Source organism: Labeo rohita, chromosome 9 (genome assembly GCF_022985175.1).
Source record: "Labeo rohita strain BAU-BD-2019 chromosome 9, IGBB_LRoh.1.0, whole genome shotgun sequence".
NCBI lineage: Eukaryota > Metazoa > Chordata > Actinopteri > Cypriniformes > Cyprinidae > Labeo > Labeo rohita.
This window is the reverse complement of record NC_066877.1, coordinates 16,252,718-16,276,163: the sequence shown is the minus strand read 5'-3', so window position 1 is coordinate 16,276,163 and position 23,446 is coordinate 16,252,718. Positions and strand designations below refer to the sequence as shown.

Here is a 23,446-nt window from a genome sequence, read left to right as displayed (position 1 = left end):
CTGAAAAACAGTGCTCAGTTTAACTGTTCAGAACAAATGAGATTCAAGTAGAACCATCATAAAACAAACAAACAAACAAACAAAAACAAAAAGACGTAGATCATCCAGGTAACCACACAGTATTACGAATCAAGAGTTCCGAGAATTTTGAAGGGGGGTATTTAAATAATTATTTTGTCTTGTGGACTGTATGTAAACATCTTATATGCAAAGTATCTTACTCAGGACAGTACTAAATAAAAAATGACATGCATTTTGTATTCTCTCTTAATTTGTTAAAATTATTCACATTTTCACAGATTCTGCAAGGAGTTCCCAAACTTTTGCAGGTCACTGTATTCTCAAGTACATACAGTAATTAAGCAGGATTCACAATTGGAAATATTATTTTAGCACAACACACCATATTTTGTAATTTACAATATATTGACACTTACAGGATGTTGTTAGCTGTTCACCCTCTTGGTATCTTCTGTGATAATCAGCTGTCAGATGAAATTATCCTTTAGTGCAGAGGAAGCATTAATGTGTAGGAGTTTTTTAGAGGATTTGTGATCTTATAGTCTTGTCATAGCTGTGAGTATAAGAAAACATCTGAGCAGCTTTCTTGAGTCGTTCTCAGAGGTTGAGGATATTCTCGTCTGGATCCACTGATAGACTGATCCACCAATTTATACCCCCTCTGGGGGAGGGTGAAGACTCCATGTACTCAAAAACATCTGTACACTAAATATGCAAATGATGTGGTAATTTGGATATGGAGAACGTGATAACCCAGCATATCTTGGAATTGAGCTTTGACAGTGCATCAGTGCTGACTGATTCCTTAATACATCACTGACATCAAACACAAAGTGATAAAGGAAAAGAAAATTGTCTAGTTTAATATATTTATTTAGCAGAAAAAACAAACATTTAATACATGAAAAATATATTAGATACTATAATGAAATATACCAAAGAAACTACATAGAAATCTAAATTAAGATATTAAATATTGACTATTATAAATATAGAGTTTTTATCAAAACAACAGCAGTTAATAAGTGTAGGCAAACAATTTCTATTATGTGCATAATAGAAATTTTCTATTCTAAGAAACAGGACATGCTACAAGGTTTTTCTGAATAATCTTACACTCCTCTACTGAGAGATTAAAGCAAGTATTAATAAGCTGGAAAATCTACAAACACTTGCAGCTGATTTTATTAATATATGAAATCTGTGACCCTGGAGCACAAAACCAGTACTAAGTAGCATGGGTGTATTTGTAGCAACAGCCAAAAATACATTGTATGGGTCAAAATTATCAAAATTTTTAATTATTTCATTTATGCCAAAAATCACTAGGATATCATGTTCCATGAAGATATTTTGTAAATTTCCTACTATAAATATATCAAAACGTAATTTCTGATTGCTAAGAACTTGGACAACTTTAAAGGCGATTTGCTCAATATTTTCAATATATTTTCAAATCTCGGCCAAATATTGTCAGAGATACAACCAACCATATATCAATGGAAAGCTTATTAATTCAGCTTTCAGATGATGTATAAATTTCAATTGACTCTCCAGGGTCACATATGTTTTAAGTGAATCTGTCAATGTTCTTTGAGTTTGTATACCATCATGGCCTACTACAAATATGTGAAAGAGCACTAGCATGCTGAAGTTGCTTCAAATGACCAGCTTCCGTAAAGATCTTGCTTCATTGCTGCCTCCTTCAGAGAAAGCAAAATGAACACTATTAATGTGTGAAATATGTTTCTTCATGTTATTACAAGACCTTACAAGACTACTAAGTGAATTTTGGTTAGAAACTGACTAGTAGTAAAGAGCATTTGGTGACTTTCTGAAAAGGCAACCTGTTAAGCAATTCAATTCAATTTCATTATCAGTTCCCATCCTAACCAAACTGAAGATTTTCCACGGGCCCTTTCATGAACAATGAATGTGGGCAGTCGATTTGTTCCAGAAGTCAAGCAGGAGATCGGATTGTTATCAGTATAATGCATTAAAATCACTGTGCACTATGAAACAAAACTAGGTTTAAATGTCTAACTGTGGTTTACAAATATTGAGACTTGTATCTGGGAACAATCTGTATTTGTTTTAATTCTGAACAATATGTGTTATTTTATAATCTGATACCAGACAAACTGCCTTTTGTTAAATGTTTTGCTTAAAGTAAATCTTTAAAGGGGTCATCGGATGCCCATTTTCCACAAGTTGATATGATTCTTTAGGGTCTTAATGAAAAGTCTATAATATACTTTGGTTAAAAATTCTCAATGGTTGTGTAACACCCTTTTTACCTTGCCAAAATCATCTCAGCAAAAATCATCTCATTCTGGTCGAGGTTGCTTTAAATGTTAATGAGCTCTGCTCGCCCCACCCCTCTCTTCTCTTTGTGGAGGGACGAGCCTGTTTACTTTAGCCGCATTTAGCTGCGTTTAGCCACTAAACTTGCTAACAAGCACATTATTAGGTAAGGCGATCACACACCTCGCAACACCTCAATATCTCAATCTGAGATATTCTTGTCTAACTATCCCTGCTCCAGCATCGAAACAATGGAGGTCGGACTGTTACAGCTGATTTAAGGCGGGTCTGAGGTGAGGGGATATTATTTTTACAGATTAATTAAAAACCACTGCATGGATTTTTATCATTATTTTTATCACTACCAATACACATTAATATTCAAACAACATGTAAAAGTGAATTTTGCATTCGATGACCCCTTTAAAATAGTGCTTTGATATGTTGTTATATATTTGCACAGACATCTATACAAAATTATGTGGCAAAAGAAGATGAAAAAGTGCTCTTTGCTTTTAACACAAAGCTTACTGAGTTAGATAAATGTTGAATAAATAAATAAATGTATTGAATATGCAGTATAAAGCTTTGCACTTACTAACTGGAAATTCATGCATAGTCCTTGATGGCTGAGGAGTCTGAAAGAAAAAGGGAAGAACAACAACAACAAAAAACAATTAGCCTCTTTCTAAACTTGCCATGAAGATCTGCTTTAAACACAACTGAATTTAGCTCAAAAATATATATATATTTATTTCTCTCTTAAAGTTCCAATACATGCTTCTGTACAGCCATGGTACTGGAAAACTAAATAGGAATATGTGACTGCTACATACCCGCCTACGGGATGTCTCCACTGTCATCCCTGCAGCACTCAAAGCAGCGATTCTTTTCTGAATGTCTGTAACCTTTACATGAAAAAAAACATTAAGGCAAGATATGGAGAATTACAACTTTGTTGGAAGAAGGAATGTGGAGTAAAAGTTAATGTTCAGACTGAATGCCATACCCCGCTTTGAGTGCTCTGGACGCTGGCCACTGCCATCGCAACTTTACCCTCTAGTTGCGACAACTCACAGCTGGTTGTGTTGCTAAACTCAAAGGACCTCACCCTCTTCTGCTTTTTTAAGGACTTGGGTACATTTGGCTTTGCTTTCTTAAGTATGCAATTAGAAACATACCAAACATATTAAGAGCAGCAGAGTGCGTTTAAACCAAAGCACGGCTGAACTAAAGAATTTTTTAAGAAACATGAATAAATATTGACACTTTGCTAAATTTTGACTGTTGCCATACTCTTACCCACTCAACTTCAAGAGGCCATTCATGTCTGACATTTCCAAATCCGGCTGAAGCTCCTCTTATAACTGGAGTGTGATAAACTCCTCGTTTCTTTGGAGAGTGCTCCGAGTGTTTCATTGCATCTTCCTCATCAGATGAACCTTTGTCACTTATTTTTTCTGTAAGTTCATCAAGCTTTTTCCTGAGCTCAAGCTCCTCTAAGTCAGCTGGAGAAAGATCCTCCTCTTTCTGCTCAACCTAAAGTTGAATTTAAAGTCAGGAGGGTCTTTATGTAACTTTTTGTGTCATAAAAAAGTTTTAGAGATATGAATGGACTCCAGAACTGTTGATGACATGTTTCTATTTTTGAGGGCAAAACAAATATAGGATGCTGCTATAGATGTTTTTTTTAATAGTAAAATATTTTTTAAAAGAAATTAATACTTTAATTCAGCAAGGATGCATTAAATTGACCAAACAGTAAAAACCTTTTTAAAAATGCTTATACACGACCAGTCAAAAGTTTTTGAACAGTAAGATTTTTAATGTTTGCTCACCAAGCCTGCATTTATTTAATCCAAAATACAGAAAAAAATTCAATTTTGAAATAATTTTATTTAAAATAACTATTTCTATTTGAATATTTTTAAAATGTTATTTATTTCTGTGATTTCAAAGCTGACTTTTTAAGCATCATTATTCCAGTCACATGATCCTTCAGAAATCATTCTAATATTCTGATTTGCTGTTCAAAAAACTGTTGAAAACAACTGAGTAGAATTTTGTATCACATTATAAATGCCTTTATCACCAAATTGAATCAATTTGAAGCATCCTTGCTAAATAAATTATTAATTTCTATAACTTCTTTCCCAAAAAAAAGAAAAAAAAAAACCTTAAGATCCAAGCTTTTAAATGGTATAGTGAGATTAGATTTTTCTATTCATCAAAGAATCCTGAAAAAATGTACTCAACTGTTTTAAATATTGACAATAATAATATTAATTAAAAAAAAGTTTCTTGAACAGCAAATCAGCATTTTAGAATGATTTCTATTGATTTCTCTTCTCTTTCTATGATTTCTCTTAGAATGATTGTGTATTACTGAAGACAGGAATAATTACAAAGCTTTGATCACAGGAATAAATTACATTTTTAAAATATATTCAAATAGTAAAAATATTTCACAATATTGCTGCTTTTGCTGTATTTTGGATCAAATAAATCCAGGCCTGGTGAGCAGAAGAGACTTCTTTTAAAAACAAAACTTACACCCCAGATTTGGTATAGTTGTGTATTCAATTATATGTGCAGATTTACTTCAAACTTACTTGTTCTGCTGATCCCTCAGTTACCGGTAAGGTCAGTTTCTGCTCTAAACGGCTCAAAAGAGCCTCGATTGCTGACATACGCTTGTTGAGCTCAATAATCTAGTGTCAGAGAGAAACAAAATGTATTTGTTGCATAAACTGTTCTATCTGTTTTATCATGAACAAAGACGAGTGATACAAGTGATAATTTCCACATATTTTGTCATGACTTTTTGAGTTTACCTGCGGAGGAACCTCATCTGGTGAGTGCTCCCTATGTAGGGCAGGACTATATATGACATGCATCTCAGATTCATCATCATCCTCTGAGTCTTCCAGGCTGTAAGAAGCCTCACGGTGGAGATGATAGTTAGAGCTGCCAGCCGAAGAAATGCTCATCTTGGAGAGGGAACGAGATTTTGTCATCCTCTGTTCTAGATGTGATGTGCAGTCATCTACAGAGTGCAAACAAAACATTTAATGCTATTTTATGATAGTGAAATGCAGTTTATCCAAACAGCCTGGAATGGATTTTGTCACGTCAGGGATCCAGTTTGATTAATGTAATTATTTTGTACTGTTTTAACAATGATTACTGTGTTTATAGAGCGCTAGGTTTATATTCCCAGCACAAAGTAGCCTAAATGTTGCTGACAGTAGGAAAAAACACGGAAGGAGAAACCCATTCACCTCTACAGAGTCTTGGAAAAAATATAAATCCTCAGAAATCTGTAAGGGAAATTGAAGCGGACAGTACATCTTACCAAAATGAGAGAGTTTGTCTGGACTTCTCTGGCTGATTTGCAACATGTCCTTCATCTCATCAACTTTACCATGGGTTCCATTCTCCAGGATCTGCTTAACGGTTGTGGACCAGTCGTCTTCACCTACCGACTCCTTATTTTGGGTTACTTTCTCTTGGCTGCCTGAATACTTAAAGAATAAATGAATGAATAAATAAATGTCATAGATTGCATGGAACTTATAGCTAAAATCATATGCTCAAACAAAACAGAATATTTTAATTAAAACTAATTATTTTCTAGTATACCAATTCAGTAAGAGTCTGTACTGAAATCAAAAGAAAACAAACGCTGAAGCTGTCACTCGAGCTTTGGTGTGACTAATTTTATGATGATTTGCTTCAGTGAGAAAACAATCAAGATTTCAACACACAGTCTTATCACTGTTAGCAGTCAGAACATGCTCAGTGGGAGCATTTTACATCATTTGTTTAGCACACTGAGTAGATAAATCTCAAATTTTTCACACCACTGCAAACCGTCTATTCTTTTTTGCCGATCCAAAGCATTTCCTAACAATTTAAAATGCAAAGCAGTTGGCAATGCCATTGAAGGAACTGTTTGGGGTAACGTTTCTTCGCACACATCAGTATTTCAGTGTTGCCATATGATATGTTTACAACATTTGCTTATTTCTGACATCAGATGTGTAAAAACAAGAAACATACAAACCAGAAGTAAAGGAGGTCGAGAATAAGCAGAGTTTTCAACGCCAAGATTAAAATCAAGGGGATCAACGGGGAGTAGCCGTCTGCCTTTTCTCATCTTAATAGAGAAAGAAAATGGTTATTTTTTTAATTCTCTAGAACCCAAAAAGTAACAGTGTTATCCATCTATCTATCTATCTATCTATCTGGGGTTCTCAACTCTGGCCTTCGAGGTCCACTTTCCTGCAGAGTTTGTCTTTAACCTTCATCAAACTTGCCTGCCAGTAACTTTCTAATAATCCTTAAGACCTTGTTCAGGTGTGTTTGATTAGGTTTGTAGTTAAACTCCGCAGGAAAGTGGACCTTGAGGGCCAGAGTTGAAATCCCCTGATCTATAAAAACTTTAAATAAAGGCAGCTGACCTACAAAATTTCATATTGATTTTCTCACAGTAGCAAATGAATGTAAAGTAAAAGATATTAGCAATAATTTTTAGGAAAAATTACAGCAGGGATATGCCGTTTTAAAATTCGAAGCAAAGTGAGAAGTAAATGTGCTCATGTCTCTCTTCACATTCCTGTCTACTCTCAGAGGCCCATAAAACTAAACAAAGGGATTGAGTCACAAACAGATTTAGACTGAAGAATTCAGACTGGTATTCTGTCTAAAATTATAGTCTGTTTTGATGTGGCCTTCAAAACCACCTCCAGGTGGCAATGTGAGGGATCAAAAATGTATAAGAACATAGTAGAATTCAGTTCTAACTGAACAAAACTGATCTGTTAAAACTAAAATAAGATTTGAGCACCAGAGGGCAATCTCACACTACTGTTTAACTGAAAGAACTGCTAACAAACTGATGCTCTGGTCCAAGCCTCTGGTTTTCCCTTTACCCTAATAACATCCATTTCTGACGTTTTAAGGAGTAGGACATTACCAGGCTGAAGTGGCGTCTGTCGACCCTCTCAGACTGCTCATCTTCCTGGCTATACAGAGAACCAGCTGTTTGGATGACAAGAGTCACAAACATGAATCTTTGATCTCAGACGAGAGACACTGTAGTGATTACCGAGTCTATTTGAAAACATTTTAACTAACATAAATTTAAACATATGTTTGTGAATTTCTGGAGGTTTTAAGCATGTACTCTTGGATCTGTCATTAAAAATTATTTTTATTATTTATTATTTATTATTTTTCTTTCTCACAGCTCTAATTGTAGAAACTGCCAGATAGATACAGTAAACAGGACCCAAAATTTAGGAACTATTTAAATATATTATAAGGATAACAACATAAGATTTAGCTACGATACTGAGAATGAGGAATTAAATCCTAAAAGCATAATTTAGTTGTAGGTTACAACAGGGCTAAAAGGCACCCCTTAAGAAAAAAATATGCTTTTCACTGTGCCCAAAGTGTATGACTGCAGAAAAACAATACGTTTGTATTGAACATTTATGGAGCAACAGAGTTTGTGTGAAAATAGATTATACAAGTCTATTATTTTGTTTCAAAATCTCATAAATGTATGCGGTGGCATGCCTCACCAGCATGGGGTGAAAGGCACACAGTATTGATACTTTAGTTAAAATAATGTTTTTATTTATTTATTTTATTTTTTTTTTTTAAGTTAATACTTGTTCAAAACAATCACATTAGCAAAGTTTGTACTATTTTCTCCTTATTTTAATAAATAAGATAATTATTTTTGTTCAATAAATATATTGTGATTAAAATGTTAATATAAAACATATTTTAAAATACAGAAACAAAATCATTTTAAAATGTAAAGAGTCTGAAAGCAGTAAAGAAGATCCCATAATATTTTAATATACATTTACAGTAGTAATAACAAATTATATTTTATTATATGAGATGATTAACAGCATGTTTTTAAATATGATGGTTTCATTTTAAACATCCTGATTATTTCTAAGATGGACATCCAACATAATATATGATATTTACCATCTAAATCTAACAATGTCATGTCCACAAATGGAAAAGTCAGACTTCTATTAATTATCATGTTAATTATTGTGCCTTTAGCCCCAACAGCGGGGGCGCTTTTTCCCCAAGTCCATACTTTTACATATTCTTTCGTTATTTAAAAACTGCTGCTTTACTTATCTTAAACAAAACTGAAAATCATTAAGAAGACCTTTGTCTCAAGATATATTGAATCATTTCAGGGATTCTTATTTGCTACTTAAATCTACAACATTTTTTAAAATCATCAAATATTAGATAAAGTAAGCACAGAATGGACTGCTGCTGCCCGCGATCGCGCCAAGGATCAGACAATTTTGCACGTGTATGTTGAAAAGCAGATGTTTTGGAAAGTGCTACGCCACGTTTTTCTGCCATGTAGTCGTTTAGAGGAAAATAATATCAAAGCCCCACCTTTAACCCTGTTCTACCCTATATTATAAATGAGTAATTTTTTGCCCCATGAAATAATTTTCCAGCAAAAATGTAGGTCTTATATAGTTTAAAGCAGTGCCATACAGCTACAGTCATAAAGTTACATAACCGTATTGCTCAAAAACTAAAAACATTATAAATTATTTTTAATTGTATTGTGTATTTGTATTTTGTAATGTAATCTTTTTTGTTTTTGGTAGAGAAAATCTTTAAAACTTTGATTATAATGAAAAATTATGCTTTTTATAACTATAAAGCAATGTTTTAAAAAAAAAAAAGTTTTTTTTTTTTCTTTTGTGGTGGCGCAAGAGGAAATATTTGCAGGGCTCGACTAGGACAGAAGAAAACATCATTATCAGTAATCCCTTTAAAAAAAGGCGATGCTTCTGTGTCCAGTTCTTTTCATGGCTATGTAAGGTGTTTTTCTTCCACAGACATTTTGTTCTCTGTGTTCCTTGCTTTATTAAATCTCAGATAATGTGAGAGCAGATGGCTGCTGTATTGTCTGGACAGATGAAAGACATTCACTGATTATTTTAGATTCTGGCATGACATCAGCGTTCAAAGTGTCTATATCACAAAGGAACAGGACGTTCTTTTTTTACTCACTGTGAACTTCAGGCATGCTGTGCGTGTCATCATCTCGAGGCTCTGTGTGATAGAAATGGGGGGTTAGAAAGGAGAAACAGTGAGATTAAAAGTTAAACATAAGAAGACAAAAGAGAAAAAATGCGCTGTGATTGGTTGCAGCAAGCAACCACTGTTGAAAGCAACAATAGATTGCTACTGATTGAATTAAACAGTATGTTCAACTGAAGCTAGTTCACGCTGCCTCATCAAACACAGAATTTCAATGGCTGTTAACCAAGTTGGTGTTTTTGGTGCAGTGTGAGACAGTCTAGATGTGCATGTTGGTGTTTGTTGGTCTTTATTTACCATTGTGTTCAACCCTTCAATATTATGTACATAAAAACATCTTGTAAATTTTGTTTGGAACATTGTTAATTTCATTTGACCCAAACAGCAATGTTCCTTTACTGACCTCTGTATTTAGGACAGACAGAGCTTGAAAATTGGATAAAAGAGACACACTCAGGTCCAGACGGCACAGAGAGAAAGAAGACATGTGACTGTGTGAAGGAGTAAATCACATGGATGGTTCGGCCCAGCCAATTCTCTCTTTTTCTCCCTCCCTCCCTCTGGATCCCTCACTAAATCCTTCAAAGTTATGAGGGCCTCTCTCCTCTAAGCTCTGCCTTCAGTGTTCCTGCTGTAAGTCATCTGTCAGACATTGCTTCAAAAATTGTTTCACATTAGCACATGACACAATAAGAATCAAATCTCATTTCTTAACAACTAACTGATCTTGTAAATGGATAGTATTCCTGTTAGAAACGAACAAATGGAATGCAGTTTGCTAACTTAAATGTTCCAATGCTTAAAGGGTCCAATGCTCTTTATAATTAGAGGATAGAGTGTTTTGCAAGTGGAAACCTTTATGTATTGGTATTGCAAAATCAGTTTAACTACAACAAATGTATATTTATTTTGCATTCTTGTTCCTTGGACTTAAAAATTAAATCCAAATATAATGATCAAGATTGCTCAGGATCAATTTATAATGGCAAGGACTCAAGTCTCAGGCCCAGTTTTTAGGAGGTATAGTGTGTCTTGTACACAAATTAAAAAACGGTCAAGCACCCAATGTTACAACTTTGGACTACTTGAGATAGAACGACTCTTTCTCTATTAAACAGGCTTTTGAAGTGTACCTCTGAGATCAGTTTGAGAGGAGGCACGGTCACTGTTCAGCCTCTTGAAAAGAGAATTCATGACCTTTGCACTCCCAAAACGCTTGAAGCGAGAGCGTACATTCTCATGGAACCATTCCAGAGTGCCAATCTTAAGGATTCTATAGGAACAAAAAGAAAGAACAACAAAATTATTATTTAGTCAATCCAATCCGATCTCATGAGAAAACACAACTATTTTACAAGGTGGTGATATTGTTTGAACTTGTATGATGTGATGAGAAGTCATGCTATATTGTTAAAGTCTCCACAAAAACTAATAAGGCTAATGTAAGAATAATGGCTGTTGGTAGTTCACCAACAATGGCCAACAATATTCCCAATTCCACAATGTATTAATAGAATACGCTGCAGTGACAGAGCAGAAGTAAAAATGCAGAAAAGTAGGATTTTTTTCCTTGCAAATAGTTTATTTACAGGAAGTGATATTTGTTTATGGATTGTGGTTTAGTTAATTGCACACAGAACTGGTAAAGATGAATCATCAACGCAAAGCACAGGAACAGTGAGTAAAACAAACTTAAACTTGGGCCTTATTCATGAAACATGAGCCAACTCTTTAGAAACCATTCGTACAGTACATACATTGTCCTATTAAATTGAACTTGACATTTACAGCAAGAATTGTTTTCTGTATATAAGGATATAAAACACACTCACGTGTCTGTCAGGTGCTTACCTGGCCATGTGGCATGGATCACAAACCCAGCCGCGGTCCTTCTTGTTAAAATGGCTGCAGGACTTGCAGACAAATAGTTTGCAGTCCAGACACTGGCGCTTGCTGTTGACAAGGAATTTGAAAGGCTGCAGACAGCGGATGCAGAGAGAATCGCTGAGTTTAGGCTGATATTCCAGCAGCTCTCTCTTGGTATCCTCTTTCATTATTTTGGTCTTGAGTTCCCTGCATGAATAATAAAAAACAGAGTTTGACTGTCTTGCACGCTGATTCTTTTTATTTGTAATGTGTAAAACTCAGTTGTGGTCTCTTGTTCCAGTGGTAGTTTGTGTAAATCCACATGGGGTTCCGATTTTTTATTCACATTATAATTTCACACTTGTCCAGTACAAATATGTTGTTTTGTTTAATAATTACAGTGTATACGTTTTTCTTTATTTACCCCAAATTAATGCAAGTGAAATGTGACAACATGCCCCGAAGGTGGGGTACATTGTAACATGACCTTATGACAGCTTAAAATGTTATGTGATATAATAAAAAAAATATATAAGAATAAAATAAAATTATTAACTTTTTCAAATAAAAATAATGGCCTTTTTTTAAGAATTAAAAATAATCTCATTTTGGAGTTCAGGAATGAACACCAACAACCATGCTTAGGATGGCCCTGATCCCAACACACAGCTATAAGGTATAGTTCAAAACAATGTGGGCAAACAGATGAAGAAACACATCCAGACATTAAGAAAAACACAGAGATGAACAGAATACTCCCCTGCCTCCACACACAGCTCTCACACAACAGGCGATGCATAAACAAACCAAAATGCTTTACATTACTTTAAATAATCATTTCTGAACATTAAACATTAACTGTCAGCCTTCATTCATCTGTTTCTCATGGTTTCTAATTAAATTTCATGAAAGTAAATACCCAGATAGCACACGTACGTCTGGAAGATGTCTGTTAAAGATCACTTGCATCTGCTGTGTACAAACATCTGACAGACGTCAGAATCTTAATCATAAACATCTTAAAGACATCTAATAAACATCTATTTGACACCTTATAGGAAATGTCCTATAGACGTATTGCAGATGAGCAAACACTCTAAAAAAATACGTCTTCCAGATGTAAATGCAGACGTCAAACAGGCGTCTCTGTGATGTAAATGTGCTATCAGAGTAGTGTAAATAACATCGCAAATGTCATAGAATTGCATAGTTCTAATAATAGTGCACATTGTAACACAGTGTCACAGTCTATGGTAACGTACCCCATCTGCACAACTGGAAATTAAAACCAGTTATAGTGTCTTCTGCTAGTTATCAAAGCACTAAAAAAAATCTAAACACATGAATAACAGATTGGAGATTAAAATAATAGCAGATTTGTCTCATTTTAAATGAATACTAAAAAGTGAGATGAAAAATTTACTTCAGCCAGAATTTTTTTTTTGCTATGGTAAAATAGGCTAAATGTTTAGCGATATCTTTTATTTCTATGGTGATGATATGGTAACTAGTAAATACTGTAAATTTGGTTATTCCTGCATGTGTAGAAATATTTACACCACGTGTGTTACAACTACCCCCGCGTTAGTTTGTGCCCCGCGCACCCCCTAAAGAACTAAAACAAGGTACTTTAAAAATGAAATATCGTTTGACATACACTGTTAGATTACAGATGGCTGGCTTTAGACACATAGTATCGCGATAGAGAATGTGGCACCGGCGCCACACTCAGTCAGCGCTGGACACCAAATTTCCTCCCCTGCTACAGGCACGCGAACAACGCTGTGAAAAGTTTACTGCGTTTTTAGTTTCGTTCATTCATTGTAGTAAAAGTTTAAGGTCGTAGCCCTCTGGTGTTCAACACAAATAAGAATTTATTAGTGGCACTGTTTGATGACGTCACACGACACAGGTGCACACTACCGGAGGTAAATGTAGGGTTTGATCTGATCAGGGTCCAGTTGTTAAAAAAAGAGTAATCTCCCTGGTGAAAAAAAAAAAACAGTATATGCTGGTTAGGTATGTTTTGATGCTGGTCCTTAGCTGGTCCTTTGCTGGTCATGTTACTGGTCAAGGACCAGCATAAACCAACAAAGGACCAGCTTTAAACCAGCACCAAAACATACCTAACCAGCATCCCAGCATCAAAACATACCTACAGGATATGCTGATTTTTTCACCAGGGCTGGTTTGGAATGATCTGGATTTAGAAATCCAACATGTTTTGCTATCCAGAATCAGGTAAACTATTTTACATTTGTGTTGGTTTTTTAAAGTAACAACGAATTAGATAGGAGTACCCAGATTCACATATAGTTCTTTCCACATTACCCAAATCCAGACTACCAGTGCTCTAAAAGAGAATAATACACATCACAATGATTACTATGTGGAATACTAGCTACAGTATAAAGAACAATACAAACAAACAAACAAACAAACAAAAACAACAACAACAAAAACAATGTAGGATGCAAATGTTAGAAACTACTTTTGACATTGTAATTAATATGCAATGATAAATGACAAATTTATTTTTGTTTGAAAGTGACAGCTGTTTGGGGTATTGTATTAAAATCTTTTTTGTTACTTCTTTTTTGATAAAATCTTTTCTGTACTCAGATATGTAATAGGTATCCTAATGTTTACTCTGTCTACTTTGTTGTTGTATAAAAAACAAGCACAAAAATGCAAAAGAGAGATACAAATGTTGTATTATTTGACCAGTTTTACATTTTTATTACATTTTATTCAGAAATACACCATTCTGTTGGGACCATGATAATCCTGATTTATTTATTTTTAAGTTCATTTATGTTATTTAATTTTTTTTTTGGTTCAAATGTACCCTAATTTTACTACAAGATTAGAACAACCCATTTTCAAGAATTGATTCAATCTGATCACTGAAATCTGATCAAATTTCTTTTCAAACACCTTGGCCCAGATTGCTTTGGATCATCAGCACAAGTCAGCATGGTAGAGAGGGGAAATGACTCCACATTCTGTTCCATGGTCTTCCTTTCTAGTCTTTTCTCGAAAACCTCCATTCTTAATGTGCCAATTTCTCAAGCTTTATGGGCTAAGTGATGGCCTTCTAGCACAATGACCCCTCTGTGTCACAGCTGTGTAGCATTAAAAACGGGATATATAAGTAATTTCTGCTAAATCTGCTCTTCTCAAGGAAAAAAAGAAAAAACTCAAGGAACTGCAAAGAGCTTTCCTCCACATGTTGAATGGTTGTGTGCCTGTGGCTTTTTCAACTTTTATTTGGAAAAGGTTGAAAGCACGTCAGCATAAGTCCAAGTGTGAGTCAAGTATCTCACATTTCAGCATAATCAGAACTCCTTTTACAAATTTGAAATGCTATGTGTCCTTTTTGTATCTTTTCTAAATAATATCGTCTCTCATATTTTACCCATGTACATAACAGTGTGCTTTGCTTTGAAAATGTGAATTTGATCTAATTATGCCATAGTGCTTGAACATGTATCAAGAACAGTAGAAGACTACATATTTCTAAATTATTAAGTTTGAATTGTTTCAGACAATCCATTTGGCTGACTTGAAGTTAACCTGCTCGCAATAGCACTTGTTTTGTTTTTCATTTCCTCTTAACCTTACAATGAAATTCTAAGTGAATATAACATCATATTTCCAAGGAGAGGATGTCTTCATTTTTACCCTCATCACAAACCTTAACCACATTACAACAAAGTCTCCAGAGGACTATTTTGAGCTAGCCTCCTTCCAACTGTGAGAGAATTGAGAGAAAAATGTCAGTCATGTGATGTTGTTCAATATTCTGAGACAAATCCTATTACCTCCTTTAAAATGACTGGAATTTAGACATACATGGGCTCAGCCTGTTGATAAACGTGTCTGAGGAGTCAAAAGCTTAAAATTTCTGGTGGGACAAATAATGTATATGTAAGAGACATTAAATTAGGGTTCATATGGTGATAAATATTAGCAACTCATATCAAATATAAGCAACTCATATCATGACAAAATAGATTTGTCCACTGGTTTCTTTTTTTCTGAGTTTTGTATTTATTAGTTATCTTTAAACTGTATCTAACACACAACAACCTTAAAGCAGATAACAAACAACTTAAAGTAAAATCATCCCAACAAATAAAAGTTAGCACCGTAATGGACATCAGCCCTCTTACAGGAATTAATTTTTACATGTGTTATTCCTTAGCACAACAAAGCTAGTATCTGACAGTGCTAGGACATACAGGTGGCATAAACAAGTAGTACCACATGTCTGTAAGCATGACTGTGGGCGCATTCCATGATCTTACTATTTAATGGGTTAAAGAAAGTGGGCAGTTATGGTCAAGACAGCTGGCACACAAAATAAGATTTTATAACCACAATGTACTGCATTCACAAGACCTTTTCTTTGCTTGCTGAGTCATTAAGCAATTCCTTCAAATAGATTTAAATAAAAAAAGGCCAATTAACTGAATTTTAGTTAAAGAAAAACATAATTATACTTCATATCACTTTTGGTGATTTGAAGGTTCTGTCTGTATTAGGATAACCTACTTAAAGAAATTCTTTTCATAAAAAGTTAATAATTTAAGATTCATTTCAGATGGGTTCACATTAGGCTAAGTGCCATGGAACTGTTCCTGAGATTCATATTTTCAAGCAGTATAAATTAATGACAGGCATTCCATTTTAGACAAATGATAAATCCCAGATGCACCGATTACAGAAGACGTCTAGTAAGCAAAATCCAGCAAACCACGTAAATTTTACCAGAGTAAGCAATAGTTTAGATGGTGCTGATTATGGTCAGTGATCTGTCTTTTTTGATGAGATTTTGGAAAATCATTTTAGGTTGCCATTTAGGAACATGTACAGTTCACTTCCAGAACAAAAATTTATAGATTTTTTAAGATCCAAACATTTTAGGATTTCTCTCCATATAGTGGACTTCGATGGTGCCCCTGAGTTTGAACTTCCAATATACAGTTTGAATGCAGCTTCAAATGGCTCTAAACGATCCCAGCCGAGAAGGGTCTTATCTAGATAAGAAGGGTCTTATCTAGTGAAACGATTGCTTTTTCCAAAAAAAAAAAGGAGAATTTATATATATTTTTAACATCAAATGCTTGTCTTGTCTAGCTCTACATGAACTCCGGTTCATGTCAGTTAGGGAAGGTTTAAAAACTCCCATCTCATTTTCTTCTCCAACTTCAAAATGGTCCTACATCACTGTTTTACCTTTTTTTGTAAAGGGTGTTTGATCGTCTTTGCATGTTCACTTTGTAAACACTGGGTCGGTACTTCTGCAGTGATGTAGGATGATTTTGAAGTTAGAAAATGAGATGGGAGTTTTTCAACCCTAACTGTCTTGAACTGGAATACACAGCATTCACGCAGGGCTAGACAAGATGAGCATTTGAGGTTAGAGTATATATGTCATGAGTGCCCTCTAGCGCCTCTAGAGTGTACTCGCTTCACTTCACCTTCCCTGGGACTCATTTCATCATGGACTTCATTTCCCATCATACACTGCACACCCACACCTGTTCTCATTCTGTAATTATCACCTTCAGCTGCTGCCCATCACCACACCCTCTCTCACATACTATTTAACTGGTTCATTTTCATCTGTTCAGACGTGAAGTATTGACTTGCACCGGCAATCTACCAAGCATTTCTTTGTTCCTCGACTCTGTGATTGTTTTCTGCCTGCCTTGACCAATTGCTCTTGTATCTCGACCACGATTCTGCCTTGCCTCCATTGTACCTGTCTGCCTGTGATTTCGACCCTGCCTGTTGACCACTGAAATAAAGTTCTTTGCACATGGATCCGAATGCTCATGCCGCAGTCATTACAGAATACTTCACCACCCAGGATCCAGCAGAACTATTCAAGTTTCCACGGCATGGTGACTACCAGGATCCATTGTCTAGACTCTGTGCCATCTTCCAACGAGGAAGAGACATTGACAGCTACGTGGAGGAGTTTCTGGGCTACAGCCATATGGTTCTAGGGGATAATGATCTACTCAAGGATTGTTTTCTGAGTGGTTTAGATTCTGAGATCAGTCTCAACCTGCCCTGGGACGATCCAGAGTGGTCTCTGGCCGAATTGATTGACTTTGTTCTCTTGCACTGTGGATCCACATTCACTGTAGGAGAAGTGGAGGAGGAGATCCCCTATGGGAACGATGGGCAGAGAGACCACCACCCAAAGATTATTACCCCAGAACCTCAACCAGAACCACAACCACCACCACTGCATAATATGGCTGCCACACTTGAGCCACTGCATAAGATGGCTGCCACACCTGAACCACTGCACAAGATGGCTGCCACACCTGAGCCACTGCACAAGATGGCTGCCACACTTGAGCAGTTGCACGAGATGGTCGTCAGACTTCAACTAGAGTCGGCAGACAAGATGGCCGCCATACCTCAGCCCACGTTAGCTCACCAGATGGCCGCCTTCCCTCAGCTCGAGTCAGCTCACAGGATAGTCGCCATATGTCAGCCCGAGTCAGCTCACAAGATGGTCGCCATACCTCAGCCCGAGTCAGCTCACAGGATGGTCGCCATATCTCAGCCCGAGTCAGCTCACAAGATGGCCACCATACCTCAGTCAAAGTCAGCACTCAAGATGTCTGTCATCCCTGAACCAGTGCACCAGAAGGCCGTTGAACCTCAGGAGGTCCCGCTGGTGGTTACACAACCACCAGGGGTAACGGCTAAAGCTGAAGTCTCTCTGGTGGTGCCACCAGTGGCTGCACAACCTCCGGAGATGTGGGTTAGGGCCGCAGATTCTCGAGGTTCCGCTGGTGGCTGCACAACCTCTCGATCAGGCACGAATACCCTCGGTCCTTTCAACCCTGACCATGGAGGTTCCGCCAGTGGCTGCACCACCTCAAGAGATGTCGAATTGGGTCGTAGACTCTCTGGAGGTTCCTCTGGTGGCTGCACGACCTCTAGGTCCGTTAGTTCAAGTCATTGAACCCTTACCTTGCCTGGTTCCAGACACAAAGGTTTTCGAGTTACGGCCAGGAGAGCCATTGTCGGGTCAAAGCCCCGAATCTCGGTCAGGAGAACTGTTGTCCGGTCCAAGCTCCGAATCATGGCTAGGAGAGCCGTTGTCCGGTCCAGTTTTCGAGTCACGGCCAGGAGAGCCGTTGTCCAGTCCCGATCCCGAGTTGCGGCCAGGAGTGCCGTGGTCCAGTCCTGTTCCCGAGTTATGGCCAGGAGTGCCGCCCCAGAATTATGTGTCGAAGCCACGACCAGAGCCCTCGGGACAAGAGCGTCCTACCTCACCTGAACCATCTCCGGGGTGGCCGCTGCCACTTGCTCCGTCCTGGGGAGTGTCATCGTCTCCAGTCTTACCCTGGAGGGAATCCCTACCGGCTGACCCACAGCCGGCCTCTCCCCGTGGAGTTCCTAATCCGCCTGTTCCACCCCGTTCCATCAAGGAACCCCGAGCAGGTACTGTCTGGGCCATAGAGGCCAAAACTAACCTCTCTAAGCTCTTTGTTTCAGTCCGTCCTGCTCCGCACTGGTTGACTTCCCTGTCACCCAAGCCGCACTGGAGGGCGATCCTGTCGCCTGCTTCGCCTTGGAGGGCGTCTCTAGTGTCTGCTCCACCCTGGAGGGTGTCCCTATCACCCAAGCCACCCTGGAGGGTGTCTCTGCCACCTGTTCCACTCTGGAGGGCGTTCCTGTCACCTAAACCACCTTGGAGGGTGACTCTGTTTCCTGTCCTGCCCTGGAGGGCGTTTCCATCACCTAGGCCGCCCTGGAGGGCGTCCTCGTCGCCTAAACCGCCTTGGAGGGCGTCTCGATCACCTGTTCCGCCCTGGAGGGCGTCTCCGTCGCCTAAGCCACCCTGGAGGGCGACTCCATCGCCTAAGCCGCCTTGGAAGGCGTTTTTTTTTTGTCTCCCGTTGCGTTTTGGGGGGCGTTTCAGTCATTCGATCCATCTGGAAGGTGACATTGTCAAGAACTCTACCCCCATCCCGTCCCCTGCTCTAGTTATTGTTCCGCCCCTGATCCACCACCCTCCTAGACTTTCTAGTGTTTGAGCGTCTGGAAGCCACTGCCTAGAGGGGGGGCTATGTCATGAGTGCCCTCTAGCGCCTCTAGAGTGTACTCGCTTCACTTCACCTTCCCTGGGACTCATTTCATCATGGACTTCATTTCCCATCATACACTGCACACCCACACCTGTTCTCATTCTGTAATTATCACCTTCAGCTGCTGCCCATCACCACACCCTCTCTCACATACTATTTAACTGGTTCATTTTCATCTGTTCAGACGTGAAGTATTGACTTGCACCGGCAATCTACCAAGCATTTCTTTGTTCCTCGACTCTGTGATTGTTTTCTGCCTGCCTTGACCAATTGCTCTTGTATCTCGACCACGATTCTGCCTTGCCTCCATTGTACCTGTCTGCCTGTGATTTCGACCCTGCCTGTTGACCACTGAAATAAAGTTCTTTGCACATGGATCCGAATGCTCATGCCGCAGTCATTACAATATAAATTGTCTTGTTTTGTTTTTTTTGTTTTTTTTTTTTTTAGAAAATAACTGATTGTTTCGCTAGATAAGACCCTTCTTCCTTGGCTGGGATCATTTAGAGTCTTTTGAAGCTGCATTTAAACTGCATTTTGGAAGTTCAATCTCAGGATCACCATTAAAGTCCACTCCATGGAGAGAAGAAAGAAAGATTGAACATCTTGGATGACAAGGGGGTGAGTAAATTATCTGTACATTTTTGTTCTGGAAGTGAACTTTTCCTTTAATGCCATGTAAATGTGATCAAGAGTGTCTCACCCTAGTCTATTCTCTTCTTTCTTTCGCAGGTGGAAATCTCTCTGGATCACCTGCCAGACGTGCTTGGCCTCGTCATCTGTCAGCCTGGAAAGATCCAAATTCTTCCCATTACTGCTGCTGGGCATCATCTTAAATCTCATCCGGTAGAATGAGGAAGCCTGTGAACCACATCACAGTGCCACTGTTACCAAACGTGTAGAGTATTTTTAAGAGACCGAACACACAATGGTTTGGTTTCATTTATTGCAAGCTGGAACCCAGCTAGTCTGAAGTATTTTACTCCCCACAGGTCGAACAGTTTATGAAAGCACATTTTCTTGAGAATAAATGGCCACTTTAAAGGTTTAATATAAAACAACATTTGGGATCAAGCTCATTTGTAAACAAAATGGTAATGTTCCATTTTCCATTCTGTCATTAGAGTGGCATCCATGCATACTTAGGCTAAATCTGCTTATAAAAACTTTTAACAATTATATTGATATTAAAAATGTAATATTATACCATTGTTTTAGATATTTTCTTCCACTTATGTTAGTCTAAAATGTATTTATTTATTTACTTACTAACCAATTTTTTTTTTTTTTTTTTTTTTTTTTTTTTTTTGGCTTTGCATTCAAGACTAATATGCTAATTGTGGGTGCCTGGTCAGAAAGTGTCAGCCCAGGGTCTATTTGCAGGTAAAGGGATGTTTTCTCCAAAATGAAAACAACCTCATTTTGTTTAATGGTATAAACAAATCAGCCAGTTAGAATCAGTAATTTAATTTGTCTTTTAAACACTTGAATAGGCCTACAGAGAGCCGTGTGACTAGCTGTTGATGATCTGCTAAAAATGATTTTTAAGCTCTTATTTAAATCCCATGACATCATTATGTGAAAGATGTGTCTATTCATAATGCTGAATTATGAAGACACAGTTATACAATGTTATTTCAAAGATCCACTATTGCTTGACTATTCCACTATTTTGTTCTGCCTTTTTTTTTCTTCTTTTATTAAAGCAGCAAAGAGTGATTAAACCTGATTTGCAATTCTGCTAAAGGAAAGGGTTGGGGTTTGATGACATTTATGCATAGCCTATGAAGCATAATTTCAAACACACTAATGTGGAAGAAGTCTATTATAATCCAGACCATTGCAGAATAGCCTACATTTGAAAAGAGTGAATTTACTTTTAGGGAAATGATTAAAAAAGGAATAAGAGTTTTAATGTGAATTCAGAGGTATAACATTGTAAAAACTAAAATTAATATTTGTTTATTTATTGGAATTGGTTCATATCTGCCCTTTCACTCAACATCTGTGCTTAAGCTTTTATATCCTACTGCTGGCCTTTAAGGTCTTTACATAATAGAAAACTGGCGGACTGTTAAGCAATAAAAAGTAACGCTGCAGCCCTCTAGGCATGTTATTTCATTCCTATATAACAGGAGAAGACTAACTGATGCACAGCGATTGCAAGCTTTACTTCAAGTAAGAGGGATTTAAGGTTTGGAGGAATGTTGCAAAATCACTGACATTATACACATTACAAAGAAGTTTAACAAAAAGCAGACACAGGCCCTCTTCTTAGGTTTTGCCATTTTATAGCCTATTAACAAGTATGTGGTAAAAATGTTTACCTGATTCAGCAGCCTGTGGTAGTCCAGTGGGATTTCAGCTGACCAGTTTCAGGCAGAAAACCAAACTGCTGTGTTTATCACATGTCCAATTAACTGTGGGGTTGGGAAGGGCCACTGAGATATTTAAACCCCACCTTAGAGTTCTCTTTGAAACAATGTCTGATTTAATCTTGCAAATTAGCTGCAGCAAAAGCTGGACAATACAGAGAGCTTAATTATAGCTTAATTCACCATAATGGTCACAGTTTTTTAGATCAGATGCCAAACTGGTTTGAATAGCATACTTAAAATATCTTTATTTGCATCACATAAGCTTTCTCCACTAACAACATTTTTTCCCCCACTATCTGCCTGAACTGCAAGTTCTTAACACTGATTTCCACTATAGAGGAAGTGCTTTTTTTTTTTTCTTTTTTTGAATTCCAGGTAGTTCCATAAGCAAAAAGCACCTATCACATGACTTTATTTCAACCGGAAAAAATATCCCTTCTAGGCTGCTGACTTTGATTAAGTTTGTCCAAGTTAGATTCTTTTGCAATCCCTGTAAAATGTTTCAACCATTTGCATTGTCTTAATACAGGGGCGTCTATTCATGACTGTGGGAAAATGACAAATCCCAAGCTACAACTATGTTCAGAAAGCCACTGAATATCTACTACCTGTGAGTTTCTAAAATACCTCACATCCTGAAGCTTGGTTTGTTTCCCTGTTGTGAGAATTAAACGTAAAACTCTGTACTTAGCTTATATTTATCACGTCAAGATTGAGTTTCATTGATGATCTATAAGGTTTATGTAGTCTGACATTTATGGTAAAAGCCATGTTAGATCATAATATTTCTTTGTGTCAGATGCAGTAAATGAATATAAACTTGTAGAAAAAAAAAAAAAAAAAAAAAAACAGTTACAATACATGTTCTAAAGAGCCCAAATTAAATGTATAATAAACTGTCAGCAGAAGCGTTAGTTGAAAGAGTTTGTTAGCCTGAACAGCCCCCTCTGCCGTCAAGAAAAGAAATGACATTGGGTTTTGAAAAAGTGCTGCCATAGTCCTTATTCATGGTAGGTGGCTTTTTTTTTATATACAAAAGACAGTGAGGTTTTGAGGGGTAAAATTATAGTCTTTTCAATGGGTTGTACTGTTAAGGTCCTATGGTTGCATCTAATTTTCACCACCCATAATTTCAGAGTTGTGTGCCTTCTGGAATTTTTTTGAAAAACTGTGACCTTTTGAAACCACTTGTATGTCTATCCCTCACAGTGATGTTTTTGTTAAATGAAATGTTTTATTTAAATATGGCATACAACTATCTATTTAACTATTTATCTATTTTGGCTATAAGTTCCAAGGCCTCTACCCTATTTATTTTATTTATTTGACATTCTATCACATCATTGCTAGATTTAGCTTTTTCCTTACTGTCTTTAAGAAACAAACTTGCATCACATGAATTTAATTCTAGTTAGTTCTAGGATGTTCAAGCAGGAAGTTTTATGTTTTTGGTTTACTTGGCACAGACAAGAAAAGGGATGCCTATCAGTTTTAGACAAAACACAAGGAAATGGCAACATTCCGTACTGAACCATATGAGCTCGTGTAACTTTACTTTGAGAGCATTTTTTTCTGATGGGTTTTGTGCATTAGGATATAAAATGCGAGGTAATCATACAATACCACTTTACTTTTTCTTCTAAATGC

At 37.1% G+C, this 23,446-nt stretch overlaps 1 protein-coding gene across 1 annotated transcript; it reads right to left on the bottom strand.

The window, feature by feature from the left end:
- Positions 1-899: 899 nt before the first annotated feature.
- On the bottom strand, positions 900-21,823 carry mlphb (melanophilin b). The gene is made up of 15 exons (XM_051118366.1): positions 21,749-21,823; positions 20,125-20,282; positions 11,284-11,505; positions 10,566-10,705; positions 9,403-9,444; positions 7,304-7,368; positions 6,392-6,484; positions 5,681-5,849; positions 5,160-5,371; positions 4,938-5,036; positions 3,628-3,864; positions 3,335-3,481; positions 3,162-3,233; positions 2,924-2,963; positions 900-1,724 (listed from the first exon to the last, which is right to left on the bottom strand). The coding sequence occupies exons 2-15, from the start codon at positions 20,262-20,264 to the stop codon at positions 1,681-1,683; spliced, it is 1,722 nt and encodes a 573-aa protein (XP_050974323.1). The 5' UTR covers positions 20,265-20,282; positions 21,749-21,823; the 3' UTR covers positions 900-1,680.
- Positions 21,824-23,446: the final 1,623 nt, after the last annotated feature.